The following is an 18,350-nucleotide window of genomic DNA, read 5'->3' as shown; positions in this document are numbered from 1 at the left end:
GTAGAATTTCCAGATTGTCCCGAACGGCTTGTTTATTTCTGGGCCGTAGTGGACAAAACATTACAAGACAGTCAGTCGACCAATGTGTTAAATTGTCTCACTAGTGGGGACAAAGAGCATACTAGTACAAAATGATACAGAATAAAATGCTCAAACATGCTTCTTTTTGGAATCCATCCTGCTGTCCAGGTGATGAGATACAGCGGGGTATCAAAAGCGAAACATCCCTTTTCCAAGTGATTTGGTTTTGACAAATATGGAGATTGGCACACAAAGAGACGTCAGTCAGTTAACCACACGCACACACACACACGAACAAGTTATTTTTAGATTTTTCAAGGCGAGGGGTGGCTATTTTTAACCTGATGGGGTTTTTTAGGTAACACGCTTCCAAACGGGTGTTACTGTGCATATTTTGGGTTAGTGACAAAACTCAACAAAAAAAAAAAGAACAGAAAATAAAAAGAAAGAGTCCAAATCACTGGTTATACTTTAATATGATCATACAAGGTGGGAGATATAATGTGTGGGGGTGGGGGCAAAATAATAAAATAACAAAATATTCAATAAAAACAAGACAGTAAAGCACTGGTTTTGAAACTTGAAAAATGTCTGTGGCAAAATCGTCACAAACCCTGAAAAAAGGGGCGAGAAAGAAAGCTTCTGAATGGACGCTGACCACTGGAAACGACTGGCAGACAGGAGGGCGTTTGTCTGGGCATATTTTAAAAAAAGAATACAGTAATCCCTCGTTTATCGTGGTTAATGGGGACCAAAACCACCCGCGATAAACAAAAATCCGCAAAGTAGCGTCCAATTAACATAAACAGGTTAAAAAAAAACTAAATTTTTTAATGTTTGAAAAAATCCGTGATGCACTGAACCCGCGACAAACGAACTGCGAAGTAGCGAGGGATCAATGTAATAAAAATCTAATCAGTCAATTAGGGGAAGAGTTCAATCAAATTAAATTGCCTCGACAACCTCTCCCACTTTACAGTAAATTAATGACAAAAAAGGAAACGGTTTTTTTTTTGTTTGTTTGTTTATGCAGGAAGGCAGTTTGTGTGCGTGTTTTTGAAACTGCAAGTTGCTCTTCCCGGTCAGTAAATATTGTTGTCCTCCGTTAAAAAAATTAAAATAAAATGCTTTTCTTCCAACTGCTGTCAACACAGTGCACTTCCAATGCCACATGGTGTTAGTGTAAATCATAATAATAATTATACATCTCAGATTTAAATTAAAAAATGGCTCTCAAGTATTATTCTTTTGTTCCACAGATCGAGGTCCCGAGGGCTTTGGATAACTTTTTTTTAGAAAAAATAATTGTCTTTTATAATTTTGACTGCGGGATTAAGCAGGCTCGGAAAGGGAGGGGGGTGGTGGCAAAATCTTTTGCTGGTGCGAACTGAACACACACACACACACATGCGCGCACACGCACACACAGACAGAGTCATCTGAGAATTTATTCCACATTCTTGATGTCCACCAAAAGGTCAACTAGTCCACTCCATCCTCACGAGTAAGACAACTTCACACAACTGAACGACTCGGTCCTCTGGTAGACCGACTGGGTCTTCCCATTGATGTTTTCCCCACGACCGTGTGACATTACAGCATATTAGTCCAACTAATAAAAGCACATAACTAGAATATGGCTCTTAAACTGGCTTACGATGAAATGCAAAAATGAATGATTGTTAATGAAAGACACGGCAGTTGAACAGACTTCTACTAGTGTGCTGAATCATTTTACTCACGAGTACAAAGCGCATACGAGCACACATGACCTGAAGTTGGATATCCAATAAATGCAACATTTTTCGATGACTGCCTTTCCACTACTGTACATCTTTACTAGTATATGTTGCTACTGAGACAAAACTACTAGTGGAGATTTTGGTGCTAACTCGTAGGGTCCAGGAGGCTACTAGTGTATGACAAATGCCTACCAGTTAGGTCTCGTGCAGGTACTAGTGCAGCACAGTCAGGCTTAATTGCATACTAGTCGGTCAAAATTGGCACTACTGGCAGCGGGGAAAAAAAATCTTCCAGGCGTTCTAGTCGTGCGCTGAGTTGTCCTACTAGTGAGGACAAAGAGAATCCTAGTATATGGCTCTTAAACCGGACATCGAGGCTATGGAATATACACTCAAACTGCTTTTCATACACACACGGACTTAAATTTTTTGGGGGGGCAGGAGGTCACAGTTTGTCCCAAAAAATGACGGCCCTCCATCACACAAGCGCGCACACATGCACACTGATATGCAGCGTCCTCCCTGTTTAGGCGGATGCAATTGTGCTGCAGCAGCAGCAGAAGCAGCGAATGTCAGGAAAGGGGGAGACACGATGGGTGAGGCGCAGAGTCTGGCGTGAAGACCATCCTTGCTAGCCACAGAAACCAAAATGGAATCAAGATGAGCCTCGCGAAAAGAAAATATGTTCGGGCTGTTGTTTAAAAGTAAGTTCCAAAAAAAAAAAAAAAAAAAAAAACCACAATCTCCGTAAACATTTTTTGTGTGTGCGTGTGTTGTAATGGGAAGACAATACACTACATGCAACAAAGTTGAGCATGCTGGGCGTTTGGGTGAAATTTCAAAACCAACCTAAAATGCGCTACATTGTTGCCTTGACCGATTCATTCAACGAGCACGCTTTGTGTCTCATCGAAATGAAGGGGAAACGTCCATCTGTTCCAACGCCTTTTTTCGTTTTTTTAAACATGTTTTGGGGTCAGAAAAATGCTCTTTTATCAAAATACACAGGGCAGTGGACTCCTGCTATTTGTGCGGCGGATGGGGGAAAGAAAAAGAAAAAAAGACATGGTATAGAGGAGATCTCACAGGGTTCCCACTCTTCCACTTGCTTTTTATTTATGGACCTGTTAAGGACTTTTGAGGGCTAATTTGGCCATTTTTAAGGACCTTTTCTCCATTCAGTAGGGGATTCACGGTGGATTTAATGCCCGCTCAGCAATATGCGGCCTGAACAAAAAGCCACATATCACTGAGCTGGTGTTCAAATCATTGCTGCCAAAGGCAGGGCACATCTTTATTTTTAGGGGCAATCAGCTAACCCTCTCTTTGACATACTGTATGTCAGATTTTCATTTTTGAATTGAATTTATTCTCAAATAAAGTATACTAAAATATTTAAATTCAGAAAATATAAAACTTCAAATTATTTTTGAATAAAAATACATTTTAAGGATTTTTATTGATTTTAGAAACTTCCCTGAAAATTAAGGACAATTAAGAACATAATTTTACAACTTCTTTTTTTATGGATTTGTATGAACTTTAAGGACCCGTGGGAACCCTGTCTCAATAAGCGGGGTAACAGAAAATAGTAATAATAAAAATAAGGAAGGGAATGGGACTATAATACGACTAATTGGTGGGGACTATAACAGGAATAGGATCCCCCAAAAATCCAGCAACAAGGGAATCCGTGAATGCACCCCCCCAAAAAAAAAACAACCCAAACGTTTTACATATTTTTCTATCAGAAAAAATTGCACTCAACAGTATTGTACTGTACATAACTTACAAAATTGGCTAGCAAGAAAAGGTGAGCTAATGTATTGTCCTTCCTTGTTCTTCTGCGAGCTAGAATGAAAAAGCAGCTTAATGGCACATCAACGCCCCCAACTGGTACTGTCCTTACACTGCAAGGAAACCAAAGTGAATTGATGGTGGCTGGATGGTGTAACATTTGCTGCCCTATAGCGGCAGGGATTTGAAGTGCACTGGTACCTCAAATTTTTTTTTCCACTTGCATCTCGACAGGCGGGGCAAAAAATAAAAAAAAATCGGCACCAGTGTCTAAGTAACCTTATCAGTTGATCTTAGTTTCATTTTGTGCACAAATTGCTGAACAGTAAAAATCACAACCCAAGTTGCGAGAAGGTCAAACGAATTGGACCTGGAAAGGTGATGATGCGTTTTAGGTTCACGGTGCAATTTCACCCAAAAGCCCACATCCCACACTTTAGTAGTCGTAGTGTAGTTTTTGAGAAAACGTTGTCCTTTCCACCATTCTTTCCAATGGAGGCGAGAGGAGACAAACGGACACGTCGTTCAATGACAACAGCTGGACTGCAAAGTGGTGTGGAAGCGGTCAGCTGAGGATCGAGGGGCTCTGCTGCTTCACCGCTTGGTGGTGGTGGTTGCGTCCTCGCTTCACTGGAGGAGCAAAGGGGTATAGAGGGGGGTGGGGGGGGGGACAGTTTTTTTTTTTTTTTTAAGATGAGGACACCAAATTGTCCATCATCAAGGTCTGTCGAGACGCTTCTGCATCCCAGTGTCAGTCTCTCTCTTTTTTTTGTATTGGTGGCTTGCACGCTCCTTTTGTTTTTGTTTGTTTCTTTGTTTGTTTTTGCCTCGGGGTACGTTTTGGGTGGGTGTTGAGAATGGAATTTTTTTTATGGAGGAGTACTGGTGGGTTCTCGGGAGAGAAGTGTCCATCAACTGTCCATGTTACTGCAGTTCTCTGGGGAGGAGGGGGGGGGGCACAGAATAACACGTTTTAGCTTTTTTCTTGTTTTTTAAATGGGCAACATGACATCAAACTCATATCACGGTATGAAATGGCGACACTGATATGGACAAGCATTATAAAAAAAATGGAAGTTTCGATGTGACTTGTTATGGGAAAAGTGTATTGGCCCCTTAATTGTCAGTACCGTTGAGCGCGTCGGCTTCTTGCGAGTCGTGGAAGGGCGCAGGGCCCCAGACGCGCACCGTCCCGTCGTCCGAGGCGGACGCCATGAGCCCCGGGATGGTCGGGTTCCAGCTCACGCAGTTGACGGTACGCGTGTGGCCCATCAACTCCGCGATGGGAAGCTCGCCCCGCCGGTGCCAAATGTACACTTTGTGGTCTGCGCGGGAGGAACACGAGCAACAAGCAACAACAACGCATGAATGAGGAAGACAAAGAAATAAGAACGGATTCAAATGACTATTATTTTTCCATGAATGGATGATGATTCAGTTACTTGTTTGGCCCGTAATATGTCAGAAAATGAGCAAAAAATGTTGATCATTGTTTTTCCAAAGTAAAAGCAGAGTTTCGCAAGTGTTGACTTGGAGTAGATACATTTCATTTATACAATAAATATAAATGACTTGATTAGTTTGAAGATCCTTTACCCGTGACATCTGAATAAATATTTGTTCTTCCCTCAATGAGTTACGAAATGTGTCCAAAAGACACAAGTTCTTCTTTTCTACTGGTTGAGAAGAAATAGCACCACTCGGAGGAGAGAGTGGGTACTACAGTTTACCCTCGAGGCCTTTTTCAGACTCAGCACGGCATGAAGGACCAAACGGCCAAAAATTTAAATAAATACAGTAGTTGTGTCATGTATTGTTTGATTAGGATCGATTTAATGATTTCAATGTTTATTTATTTAGCCATTTCAAAATCGAATGATTTCAATATATGATTAAATAAATACTGAAGTCGTGAAATGAAATACATACTGACATAAATAATGATTAAAATAATTACGTATTGAAATTATTTTAAAAATCTAAATATTAATGTTATAATTATTTATCTGGCGTAATGTTACTTAAAAAAACGTGGCATTGTATTTATATGTATGCCTCTACCAGCCAGGTAGTGAAGTATTTTTTTTAGAGTTACCGGTACTGTTCTCACACAGTTTCAAACTTGCCCGAGAGGTTGCAAAATTTGGAATCAAGCCAGCATTTTCTGGCCGGACATGCCTCAGAAGTTGTCAATCCAATTCCCACATTACAAGAGACAAACATAAATAAAAGAAAATAAAAATCAGCAGTTTATAACAGAGGAAGGCACAAATAGATATTACAGGTGCAACCCCCGCCCAAAGAAATTGCAAACATGGTAGAAAGGTTAATTTCTTCCAGTAGCTCAATTCAAAAACCCCCAACTGAGAAATATTTAACTGTCATTGGTGATCATCTGTATGACTTTCACTTTTTTAATTTGAGTTTGACGCAAATTTTTAATTTATTGAGATGGAACTGTATATTCTGGTTGAGAGCATTCCATTTGTCGCCTCACAACCTATTTTGTGTGTGTAATTTGTTGTGAAATTCCATTTCCTTTCTCAGCACCCGAAGCGGTGATTCCACCTAAAGGAAATGTACTGCTGGTGTGTACTGCACCTTCGCTGCCGCTGGCAATGAAGTCTTCATTGTGTCCCCCGAAGCACGAGTGGATGGTGTAGAAGCCCTGGGTGACACCTTGGTATTTCCTGACCAGCACTCGGTCCTGTAGGTCCCACAAGTGCACTCCCTAGGAAAGGGCACATGCATGCGTTGATTACCGGACACGCGTCTTAGATGACAGTTTAAAAAAAAAAAAAAAAAAAAAGAGAGAGAGAAAGAGACTCACCTGAGTTGCTACATTTAACACAGCTAATCTTCCATTCTTGGAAACAGTAAAAGACATGATAGGATGGTCCTCCTGGACTCTGCCGGGCAAAAAAAACCAATCACAACATTAGAGCTCCTGTATTTCTTTGGATAACTTGACACATGCATTTTTAAGTGATCATTTTTTATGCCTTTTGAGTGCACCTTTCAAAGTATTTTAGGTTCAGACTGAAAATCGCCTAATAAACCTTTTGGGGAGTCACGTAGGCGTCACACTCCAAAAAAGAGAGAGAGAGAAAGAGACTCACCTGAGTTGCTACATTTAACACAGCTAATCTTCCATTCTTGGAAACAGTAAAAGACATGATAGGATGGTCCTCCTGGACTCTGCCGGGCAAAAAAAACCAATCACAACATTAGAGCTCCTGTATTTCTTTGGATAACTTGACACATGCATTTTTAAGTGATCATTTTTTATGCCTTTTGAGTGCACCTTTCAAAGTATTTTAGGTTCAGACTGAAAATCGCCTAATAAACCTTTTGGGGAGTCACGTAGGCGTCACACTCCAAGTATTCAAAATGACAATGTGAAAAGATGAGGGGGGTATTTTCATTGGAGAAGATTGTTTAGTTATCATTATTAATTTATACAGTCTAAATGAAACCTCTTGCTGTGGGCGTACATGTTTCTGTCGGCGAGGTCCTCAAAGTTGTAGCCCCGAATACGTTGGTGGGTGTCTGAGGCCAGCACTGTCCTGCCGTCGCTCAGGCACCACAGGCACTGCACTCTCACGCCTTCCCACGAATCCAGCAGGTTGCCGTCCAGATCCTGAGGGCACACGCGGCAAATGTTCAAGACATGTACGCAGAGCACGAGGCTGCAATGAGAACGCGACGCGCACGTACGCATTGATAGAACTGGCCCCTCTGGCCTCCCGTGACAAAGCGTTTGCCGTCAGGGTTCCAGGCCACGCTGGTCAGACTGTCCTCGTGGGACTGCGACATCTTGGTGCGCAGCTCCCCCGTCTGGTCAAAAGGCAGGAATGGCGAGCAGAGGGAAGAGCGTGGAAACAGGGTAGGGGGAGAAAAAAAAACAACATTAAGACCAGGAGAGGGGAAAGAAAAGAAGAGAAAGTGACTCCAGAGCAGAAGATGGTCACGCCTCTGCGTCCAGACTACAAAAAAAATGGCACTTGGCTGCAAAACCACCACTCCAGAGCCACGTCGTCGCTTACCTGAACATTCCAGAGCCACAGCTCAGAGCAGTCGTCGGGTCCGCAGGCAATCAGGTAGGTGTCGTCGGGGCTCCAGGCCAGGTACGAGACCCCGTACGCATGACCCTCCAGAGTCCGCAGCAGCTTCAGCTGGTGGCTCTCCTGCACAACAGCACCATAGAAAAAACAAACAAACAAACAAAAACATAAAACGACATCCACCAAATCGTGTCCTCTGCTACGGCTTGGTTCATCCTTCGAGCCCCTGTAATGTTAACATTAAGCTAGCAGACATTAATTAAGCTAGCAGCCTTTCACATGTGTTTTTAATGCACTGCATGTTTTGCACTGGGGATTGAGAGGAAAGACAATAAAGATGACCTTGACCTTGATAATATGACATGGTCTGGTGGAACATTTTGGTGTTTAAATGCAATGTGGCATACCTTTTGTTTTGGATGTCAGTTTCAGACAAGACTTCCAACCGGGTATGACAAATATCGTGAACGGTGATAAACGGGGGTTCACCCCATAACAGAATTTTTTTTTAATAATAATAATAAATACGGTCGAATTTTGCATACGCACCGGGTCCACCTGCCAAATGATGACGGTGGTGTCTTTGGAGCCTGTGGCCAGCTTGGTGCCGTCGTTTGAGAACTTGCAGAACCACACTTCGTTACAGTGCTCGGTCAGAATCTGTTGCGTGTAACATGGGAACTGCTTCCTGTGGAAAAACAAGGGCGATTAAAAAAAAAAAAAAAGGCACTTTAAGAGCTTCAAATAACATTTTCGCTAGCACTGACAGAGGTGGTCAAAGTCCAACAAAAAAGGCAAAGATCAGATTAGAAAGTACAAAATGAGATCGATAGCAAGTCGGTTCGCCAAAGTAAGCACAGGTTAAAAATTGTGAAACCTCACGATTCAAATGCGGCAGTTGAATTTAGACGAACAAAACAACGAACAAAATCGACAGACGTCAAGAAGGAATGCCACACGGTGTGTGAGCAGAGACCTGCTGCAGACATGATCGATGAGCAGCGACACCGAGTCCAGGCTGCTGTCCAGCTTGGTGTTGTGATAGAGGCAGCGGTCCCTCTGCAGCTCCACCGCCTGCCGCAGGAGGTTCTGCAGCCGCCGCGGGGGCAGCATTACGGATGGCGGCAGGTACGCTAGAGACGGACAGAGACGCCGGAACGGCGCATTAGTGTTCCGGTCGCCGGCGGGAGCGAGACAAACGGCGTCTCCCTCACTTTGTAATTTGTCCAGCAATCGGCAGCGGGAGGCCGTGCCTTTGCCCTCCCACTCCGCCTTGGCCCTTAGATCCTCAGCATGGCTGCACATAAGATACCTGCCGCAAGCATATCAGAGGACGGACAGCGTAATTCGCACAAAACGGCCGTCTGTCAGCCAGGCACGTCCTTTACTGCCTGCTCAGATCTTTTAAATCGCGTTTACTGGTTTATGAGAAAGCAAGATCCCACCTGCATTTCATCAGCACAACTCCACCCAATGATCAATATTGTGAAAGGGCCTAATATCAGCCAATATAATCGGTTGGACAATTACTAACCTGCACATACCGGTAGTTTGAATTTGTCTGTTGAATGTGCGCCTCTAAGAGGTGTGGCCTGGTAAGTGACATTCATAGCTGGAATTAAATAGTCAGTGTGCGAGCGTCTGACTGCGAGCTATGGGCCACAGAAGCTCCGTATGAATGTTAGTCCCGTTCAATAACAGCTTAAAGTGCACACGGCTCTCTTTTGATTATCTTAATTGCTCAATTTTTTTTCCCCCCCGTCCACATCACTTAAACCGCAGTGTATCTGAAGCTTGACAATCACAAAAAATTTGGTTCAGAACACAAAGCAAAAAAAATGAAGGAAATGAGAGAAAAACAGAAAAAAAAAACATGTTAGGGGACTCAAGTTACCAAGGAAAAGTAAAAAAAAATAATAAAAAAAACACACACATTAAATCGTACATTAAAATGGAATTGGGTATTCGGACTTGGGCACTCCAGCCAAAAAATTTTGTCAATGGGGTGTGCGGAGTTATGTATGAGCTCTTAAGAGTGACAGAGTGGTACCCGCTGAGCACGTGGATGCGGTCCGTGTTGTACTTGAGCGGCGTCAGCTCCCCGCGGAGCACCTGCAGAGCCTCCAGGACTTTGCCGTCTTCCAGGTACTCCAAATACTTCTGTTGCAGCAGCAAGAACTTCATACGCTGAACACACACACCCAAAAAAAAAAAAAAAAAAAAGAACACTTGAATAAGCTCCAGCCTTTCTCCATTCCACTCACGTGATCTCGTAGAAAACCAAAAAAAATACATCGACCAAAATTGTGTGATCCAACCAAGTAGCCTAAATAAAGAATTTAAAAAAAAACGTTTTGGGTTTCAAAAGACCACAACAGTGCCAAAAGGTCCAATTTCATTATAAATCATCTTAAATAGGATTTTGATGAAGCTTTTTGGGTCACATTTGATATCTCCAGCAAAGTCGTTTTGACAAGTCATTATCATGGCAGTCTACGAAAACACATTCTGGAAGCAGCAGCAACAACAAAAATGAACTTTCTGTTGGTCAGAATCCTTCCAGAAGGCCCCCCAGAGGATATTCATGGACCCCTGGTTGAGGTTTTGCAAAAAGGCCGCTTACCACAATGGCGTTGGGCGAATGCATCAGGGCTCTCAGTTCATTGAGATCATTCTCAGCCTGGACCAAAACAAAAGGAAAAATGGTGAGCGCAGCAGTTTTTGCTTTCACACTGACAGCCGACAGGGGTGGACGAGAGGCTGGGGTGCTGGGGGGCACCGTTGCTCTACGAGAGATTTTTTATTTGTAATGGGAGAGAGACATGACCTTGATTTTTCACAAGACATTTTTCCGACTAGGTTTGGAGTCAAGAAGAAGAACGAGGCCAATTTGACATCGGCTGGGGCAGAGTAAAAACCCTTCACATCCTAAAGTTGACAGCCTTTGTTGACGTCACTTTTTTGTCACAAAATTGTCTTTTTTGGACAATTTATAGCCTCATTAGTTACCCCTGACAAGAGCAAAGAGCTGTACTAAAATAACAGGCGTTTGCAAAGATGACACTCAGAGTGGATATAACAACAACTTGGGCCCCACCCCCACTAATGTGGTTATCCCCGACAAAACTGACCTTGTCCCACTCGCCCTCCATGACATGGTTGCGGAACTTGCTGGCAGACGAGTGCTCCAGTCTGCAGCCTGACTCCTGCATCAGCAGGTCCACCGTTTGACTGCAGCCACCAAACACACAGAGAAAGCAAGTGAATGCAAAAAATGAGGCAGACGTCTGAGGGGAAGAAAAAAAAAAAAATTCCACCCCACCTTGATTTGATGTAGGCACCATTAGTCACGGCAAGGATTTCAAGCAGACTATTATATACTATATGTGTACCCGAATTGCCACTATGTGAGCTGAGGTCATGAAGGTTACGCATGGGCTTCAGTGTGATGGCATCCTATTAAGGTTACAAAGCAGCATTTCTAGCCGTGTAAGTTCAAATGTTACAATGGCACAGCAACGACCAGCAGCGGTCGTTGAGTCACAATGGAGTTATAGTCCTACGGCGATGACATAACCCAAATTTGTACGCGAGTTGGAAGGTGTCGCTGTCTATCACTCGCCTATGCTACAAACAAGTGAAGTCATAAAGTCAAAAATTGTTTGTCCGAGAAACACAAACATCTGCGGGCTCAGTTGCGAGTCCCTCTGAACAGTTTTGAAAGGGAAAATTCTGACGGGTTTATTTTTTCGTTTCCATGTTTATTTTATCCACCACAATGTCTTGGCACTATATCGTTATTCAGTGGCGGGCCGTGCATTTCAACCTTAGGCCTTCAGTGACGTCACATACATACATACACAATATAGGCTCGTCAAGCAGCACTTCATTTCAGGAGCATTTAAAACCATCAAGTATGCATTCACAATTAAGAGCAGGAAACTAAATTTACAGATATTGTCAAAAACAAAGAGATGATTTAAAAATACTAAATAAAATGCCACCCAAATTACGCTGTGTGATCTTAAACAAGTCTGTCCAATAAATTGCGCAATGTCGCAGTTTCATTTAAGACGCTAACCAAATGCAACCTGACTGTGCCTGTTCACTTACAGCGCACAGGGGCCTGCACTGTTTAATCTGAAGGCCCCGAGCAAGTTTAATTTACCTGGCAACACAAGCTAGCTGAAATATGATTGGTTAAAAACTCTACCATAATAAATGTTACTTGTCGAGTGGCTTTCAATGTTATTTAAAATAACATCGAAAGCCACTCGACTAAGTGGAAATAATATGATGTAAAGAATACAGAGGATAATTTTGTTTACATATTTATGAAAATAAAATAACAAATTAAATTTATGTTATTTGTAATGTTCAGGCCAGCAGAGAAGGCCTTGCTGGCCCTGACGAAACGCCACTGTTGTTATTATAATATACATTCATGTAGTCGCGGTTTTATTTACTGAGTGACACATTACAAAATAAATAACAAGTTTAGTACTTATTACTTGAAGTGAGTTACTCAAACAGATTTCCAAGTCAATAAAAACTTTATGTTTAAGCATTTCTTCGAGATCCTTGCGATCCAGTTTAAGGTCCATGTACTAGTACGCTCATTGTGCTCACCTGAAGGACACATTTGGCCTACTCGTAAGCAAACCTTTACTCGTCTCACAATGGAGAAATTCCCAATTTACAGCAGCAAAGCTATGAAAGGAAGAACGTAGAAGAACAAAAAGTATAGGAGCTGCGGTAAGCCACTCTAGGCGCCATCTTGAAGTCATAATAACATCATAACAAAATAATACAACACCACACATAAGACACAGACAGTCATTCAATTTGAACCACTTTTGTGGGTACTCTTTGTTGTTTGAAGCAGTTATAGATGAAAGAGGAGAGGATGAGGAGATAGTAGGCCAACTAAAGGTTAGTAGTGAGGAAAAACATGTGGGCATTTTGGCGTGACTGGTAGGCTAAACTGTGCCTGAAACATGCCATCGAGTTAAACTTAATCGTGGGGGCAATTTAGTGCTAGTCGGCCAAAAGTGGCAGGAATAGAGAAAATAACATTACTGCTCAGACACAACGGTACAACTCGTGCGATGAATTGTCTTTTTGATAAACAGTGTACTAGTAAATGGACCTTAAGACGGAGAGCGAAGAAATGCAGTAAACAGCTTTTGCGACTACTTTTTTGGGGGGCAATTCGTCACTAGTAGCTTGCATAACATTGCAGTCGGGCCGCCTATTAAAAACACCTCCCAACAGGCCTCAGAAATGTGACATTATCACTAGTGACAATCAAAATGGAGGAAAACCACAACCCTTAAAAAAAAAGCTCCTACGGTGTAATTCGCTCGGCCAGTCATTAAAAAAACATTGTGAAAACGTTACTGACGAGAGATGATGTAATGCACTCCAATGAGCAAAAAACACTAAAAGTCGTGTAAAAAAAAAGAGCACCACTTAAAATCCACTCACATGGTGGTCGCAATGTGTATTTATATGGCCATTGTTCCATTTGGTGTGTAAACACGGCAGCTGAGAGCAGGCTGGCGCTTGTTAGCATGCTAAATGTCTAAGTGTTATTGTGCAAGATGGACCCCTCGCCTTCTTGCCTTCTTTGCCGAGAGCGAACCAGCCAACATTTGGACCCATCCCCCATGTTTGTCCCTGTCAAGGCGCAGCAACAGCGCTTGCCCCGGCCGCTGTGTCGCACTTTTTAAAGCAAGCAAGATCATTTCGAACCAGTTGTGCCACAACTTACTTGAGCCCCAGTCCGTGGAGATGTTGACCTATGAGCCGGATGACATCTTCCTCTGCCTGCGACAACCGCTTCTTCTTCTTCAGCGAGCCCACCTCCGAGCCCGAAGAGGCCGCGGCAGAAGTCCCACAGGCGGTGGAGGTGGACGACGAGGAGCCGTTGCTTGTGCCCACGCCGTTGCCGTTGTCCGCGCCGGCGAGAAGAAGCCCGTTGGAGTGCGACCCACCACCGCCGCCGCCGCCACCACAACCACTGCCAGCCGCAGCCGCCTCGCCGTTCTGCGCGGCGGCCAGGCACGAAAGCTCGGCCGATTCTTGCCCCGCTCCGTTCGCCTGCATGCTGCTGTTGCTGCTGCTCAAGTGGCCGACGGCGCTGCGGTTCAAGTGGATGGTCGATGTGGCTCCGAGTCCCAAGACAACTCCGGCAAGGCCTGGCACAACCGCTGAAGCCCCGGGCTCTCCTGCTCCCTCCGCCGCCGAGGCTCGGTGCTTCTTCCGCGGGGGCGGCGACGCTCCGCCGGTGTCCGAGTCGGAGGAGGAGGAAGCGGAGGCCAGAGTTTCCTCACCGAGAGCGGCCGTGGTTAGAAGCCGGCGGTGCTCCGGGTGGGAAAAGGGGGCTCAACTTCCAGAACGGAGGCCGCGTCGGTCGAGCTTGGAGCGGACTGTCACCGTTGGCCGCGCCGTCTCTCGGCCTCGTTTTTGTTGTTGTTGTTCCTCTCCAAACAGCTGCAGCTCTAATGGAGGCCTGCCGTTCTGACGTCACCGGAAATTCCGACACCACCAAGTTTCCGGGTAGAACCAACAAGACTGCGCCCGGATTATTGCAGTCAAGGGTTGATTTATGCTTTGTTTGATCACCGTGTTTGCAATTTATTTCGGAATCTTTTCAGAATTTTGTGCCACTAACTGATCATAAACTAATTACTATTCTTTTAGTTGGTTCTAAACCTAAATGAATAAATACAACCCATAGTGTGTGTTAAACTCAAGGCCCAGGGGCCAGATGTGGCCTGCAATAGCAAATCAAACATGCTGATTTCTATTTTGCATGCTAAAATTTGTACCAAAACTTCAAATTCTTGTCTGTAATATATAAGAGAGCTGTTGTAAGTGTTCTTGTTACCAAAACCCTCATTAAACTAACTTAAACTATAGTTGAATAAACTATTATTCTTGACTTCCTGATATGGTTTCACAGTCATAACGGCCCTCCAAGGGAACCGGTAACTATAATGTGGCCCGCGACAAAAATGAGTTTGACACCCCTGCTGTAAACTAAATAATAACCTCTTGAATGATAAAATATAAAATATTTTGAAATATGGTCAAGAAAACTGCAGTACAGATACTCTGGATTAATAGTGAAAATAATCAAATGCAAAGATGGGAACACTGGAAGTGAGTTAAACAAATATTGAATATAAAAAAAGAGTTAGCGAAAGAGCAATGAGACGAAGTAAAGAAAGCCATTTCAACTAAATAAATCGTTACCATGAATAAACTAAATTCTAAAATGGAAAAAAGATAATCTATCAGAGGATGAAGAAAGTGAAATTAAATAATTAAAAGAGGAAATAGATTTTGCAGATATTAACATGGCTAAAGGAGCTTTTATAAGATCAAGCGCCAAATGGATGAAAAGTAATTAGGCGAGTGAAACCCGTTATTTTTTTGCTCTGGAAAAACGTCATCAAAAAAGAAATAATGTGTCAACCAACCCTTGAAATCAATGATAACATGACCAACAATTGTTTGGATATTTAAAAATATGTTGGACAATTTTACACACATTTATATAAAGCAAACTCTTGCATCAGTGATTGTGAAAAATTTATTGAAGTGATTAAAGAATTTCCACTGACTATTTCAGAACATATTAGACATAGGCAAGTCACGTGATGAAAAAAATGATGGACTATCACTGGAATTCTATGTACATTTTGGGGATATTATTGAAGATCATCTATTAGCATTATTCAAAGAATGCTTTGTTAAGAAAGACATGTCCACAAGTATGAAACAAGGTGTAATAACCATACAATACCATTTTCTACCACTTATCCGGGATTAGGTCGTGGAGGCAGCAGCTTTAGCAGGGAAGCCCACACTTCCCTCTCCCCAGCCACATCTTCCAACTCTTGCGGAGGGATCACAAGCCGTTCCCAGGCCAGCCGGGAGACATAGTCTCTCCAGCGTGTCCTGGGTCGTCCCCGCGGCCTCCTATCAGTGGGACATGCCCGAAACACCTCATCAGGGGGGCATCCAGGAAGCATCCTAATCAGATGCCCAAGATACCTCATCTGGCGCCTCTCAATGTGGAGAAGTAGCGACTCGACTCTGTGTCCCTCCTGGATGACTGAGCTTCTCACCGTATCTCTAAGGGAGAGGTGGGCCCCAGTGACCGCCATCCGGGCAAGGGAGAAAGTGTTCCAAACTTGTCAATCATTAGAATGGGCACCTGAGCCGTGCTTTGTCTGGTCCCTCACCTAGGACCTGTTTGCCATGGGTGACCCTGACCTAGAAATAATTTCTGTAATTCGTCTTTATTTTGCCCTACCAAATATAATACAAATTAATAAGGGTTAAAGTCAGCGATGCAGCTAATTCAACCCCTAAACAGATACAAACAACAACATATTCACGTACTGACTTGTAATATATGATGGAATGCGATAATTAAATTGAAAGATTCATTTTATTGAATCCCAAAATACAGTGTGACTATAACAGCAATGATTTGTACCATTCCTTTTTCAGGAAGTCTTCTGACAATTTCCAAGTATGTTTGGTTGTGGATTGTGAAAGGAAAGAATGATTCAAGTTTGTCATCTTTCATAAATCGGTATGTTTTAATTGCTTATACAGATCTATTTAAGCTTAAAACATGCGGTTGTTCTTTTATTTAAATAAAATGGCAAGCACCACCCTGTTGATATTTGTCGGTTGACTTCCAAACTAATTTGATCACTAATAATAATCAAATCATCTGTTGTGGTTTAGTTAAGGAAGATAAAATCAACAAAATAGTGCCAGCTTGTTTAATGAAAAGTACAAATATAGTACATAGTTGAATGAAAAGTATGAATGACAGCCAAACCCTTTATCAACCTAGTGCCAGCATTTTACCGTACGGGTGGGGTGATTATTATTATTTTTTTTTTAATGTTGGTCTACATGTAATTAGCATTGCTACAGAGCCTATGAGCAATACCAATAGAAAAATAAACTGCAGGTATAGCGAAATGGGCATAGTACCATGTAGTTTGGTCAAAAAACGTGCACCGCTTGGTGAGGAAGAGTCGTTTGTGGATGAACGTCGCCTGTGTTTTTTTCTTTCCCCTTCATGAAGTAGGTGAGCAGCTCGCCTTTACCTTTGACAAGAATGGGTCCCCTTCGCACAAAGCGGAAACCGTAGAACTTCAGGATGTCGAAGCAGTCCTCCACCACCTGAGGGGAAGCCCAGATACAACACTTTTTTTGTGATGTGATTTCTCAATTCATTTTCAACTCATTCACGAACATGGACGGTCATAGTCATAAAATGGAAGCGAATTTCTTCAGTATGTGTTTCAACAGTTAGGCGTGGAATAGTTCAGCTTTGTACACAGATTCCTATAGATGGCAGCGGTGAATCGGTTTGGGTTGCCGATCAGCACAGTGTTGGAGAAGAAGATAAAAGATTAGCAGGTAAATGTCAGCTATTTCCGTCAATTATGAGGGGGAGAAATGCCAACATGTTGTAAGTTGAACACGTTTAGGCACCTGGCACCTCAAAAGAGGAAGTATATGCATGGTTTGAACAGAGTATGTCTGGCGGTAGATAGTGCCTATCACAGGTCAGTCCTGGTATTACATCATCAAAGTCAACGTGTGTTGTAGCATGTGCTACATTAGTCATCGCAGTCCTTCATCCTATGTGGGGTCTCTCACATTTTCAAAACCGGTTTTACCTGAATGTTTCCCATGACTCCGGTGGACTCCATCCTGCTGGCCACATTGACTGTGTTCCCCCAGATGTCATAGTGAGGTTTACGAGCTCCGATCACGCCGGCCAGAACGGCACCTTTATTGAGTCCTGTGAGAACATAAATGAAAACACAAATTCAGTCAGACTGACTTCATGTCAAACTAGAGCCCCAAAACAATGACTGGGTCCACAATCAGTCAGTCAGTTGCAGTTTTATAAAAACAACAGATAAATATATGCAGAAAACTAGCATGAAATACAAACAGGCATACAGTATATTCTTTATCCTCTTTGAAGAAGTACTGATATTACAGTGGTTTACTGCACTTAGTGTGATGTCTCCATGTTGTCGGGTTGTGCCGAGGTCTAAGAGCCCATGAGTAAGGTGCGGATGATAAAAGATGTATAAATGATCGAACAGGAGCGCCAGCCAAGTCAAGATGAAGTAATGGTGATGTTATGGATTTCTTGCGAAATAAATTCATAAATTAATGGGTTAACTCCCAGGAATAGGTCGTTCCTCCAATTTGAATTTGGAATCAATTTAAATTGTAATTTCCAATTTGAACGCTAGAGTGCGCCAAACCACAGTCCACATAAATGCAATGCATATGATGGATAAGGGAAGTTTTCATCCTTTGAACGGAGAGTCGGCCGGGACTTTCCCGATAGTCCAACAGGTAAGTGGGATCTGACATTGTAGAGTACAGACGCTCCCCAGCTAACGAACGAAATACGTTCCGAAGGATCGTTCGTTAGCTGAATTCGTTCCTAAGTTGCTTCAGTGCTATATTTTGTATGGAATGTATGTTTAAGGCTTATATAAGTATGTTTAAGGTTTATATAAGTATAATAAAATGAAGTTTAACTTACTTTTGGAAGATGTACTCGAAGGCTTAAGGAGATGATGGACGATTGCAGAGTTTTCTTCTTTTTCTCATCATAAATGATGCAGTAGCACTGTATGGCATCATTCATTTGATTTGCAAC

The 18,350-nt window shown here is 42.8% G+C and overlaps 2 protein-coding genes across 2 annotated transcripts in view; both read right to left on the bottom strand.

Annotated features, from left to right (window-relative positions):
* Positions 1 to 4,233: 4,233 nt before the first annotated feature.
* On the bottom strand, positions 4,234 to 14,345 carry wdr26b (WD repeat domain 26b). Its single transcript, XM_019871493.1, has 14 exons — positions 13,398 to 14,345; positions 10,756 to 10,855; positions 10,248 to 10,304; positions 9,675 to 9,811; positions 8,839 to 8,936; positions 8,601 to 8,757; positions 8,174 to 8,312; positions 7,607 to 7,747; positions 7,278 to 7,397; positions 7,055 to 7,200; positions 6,680 to 6,758; positions 6,162 to 6,291; positions 4,691 to 4,885; positions 4,234 to 4,497 (listed from the first exon to the last, which is right to left on the bottom strand). Exons 1-14 carry the CDS (start codon positions 13,730 to 13,732, stop codon positions 4,472 to 4,474), a joined length of 1,860 nt encoding a protein of 619 aa, XP_019727052.1. The 5' UTR covers positions 13,733 to 14,345; the 3' UTR covers positions 4,234 to 4,471.
* A 2,199-nt stretch (positions 14,346 to 16,544) lies between these two features.
* Positions 16,545 to 18,350, bottom strand: part of LOC109516699 (adenylate cyclase type 3-like) — an 11,126-nt gene continuing 9,320 nt past the window's right edge. Inside the window, exons 19-20 of the mRNA XM_019871440.1 lie at positions 17,344 to 17,468; positions 16,545 to 16,840 (exon numbers count right to left, since the gene is read on the bottom strand). Of these exons, the coding sequence (XP_019726999.1) occupies positions 16,661 to 16,840; positions 17,344 to 17,468 (305 nt within the window). The 3' untranslated portion in view covers positions 16,545 to 16,660. The remainder of the gene's footprint in view (positions 16,841 to 17,343; positions 17,469 to 18,350) is intronic.

The sequence above is a fragment of the Hippocampus comes genome, unplaced genomic scaffold (genome assembly GCF_001891065.2).
Source record: "Hippocampus comes isolate QL1 unplaced genomic scaffold, H_comes_QL1_v1.1 scaffold100, whole genome shotgun sequence".
Lineage (NCBI taxonomy): Eukaryota > Metazoa > Chordata > Actinopteri > Syngnathiformes > Syngnathidae > Hippocampus > Hippocampus comes.
Note: the sequence above shows the minus strand (reverse complement) of the source record. Positions and strands in the feature narration are given on the sequence as shown.

Excerpts from the sequence above, each read along its gene's own strand:
- wdr26b (XM_019871493.1), bottom strand. The coding sequence starts at position 13,732 with ATGCAGGCGAACGGAGCGGGGCAAGAATCGGCCGAGCTTTCGTGCCTG. Across the intron at positions 8,937-9,674 it reads CGCATCCACGTGCTCAGCGG|GTATCTTATGTGCAGCCATG; the intron begins GTACCACTCTGT and ends TGCTTGCGGCAG. Across the intron at positions 7,748-8,173 it reads TCATTTGGCAGGTGGACCCG|GAGAGCCACCAGCTGAAGCT; the intron begins GTGCGTATGCAA and ends GCTGTTGTGCAG.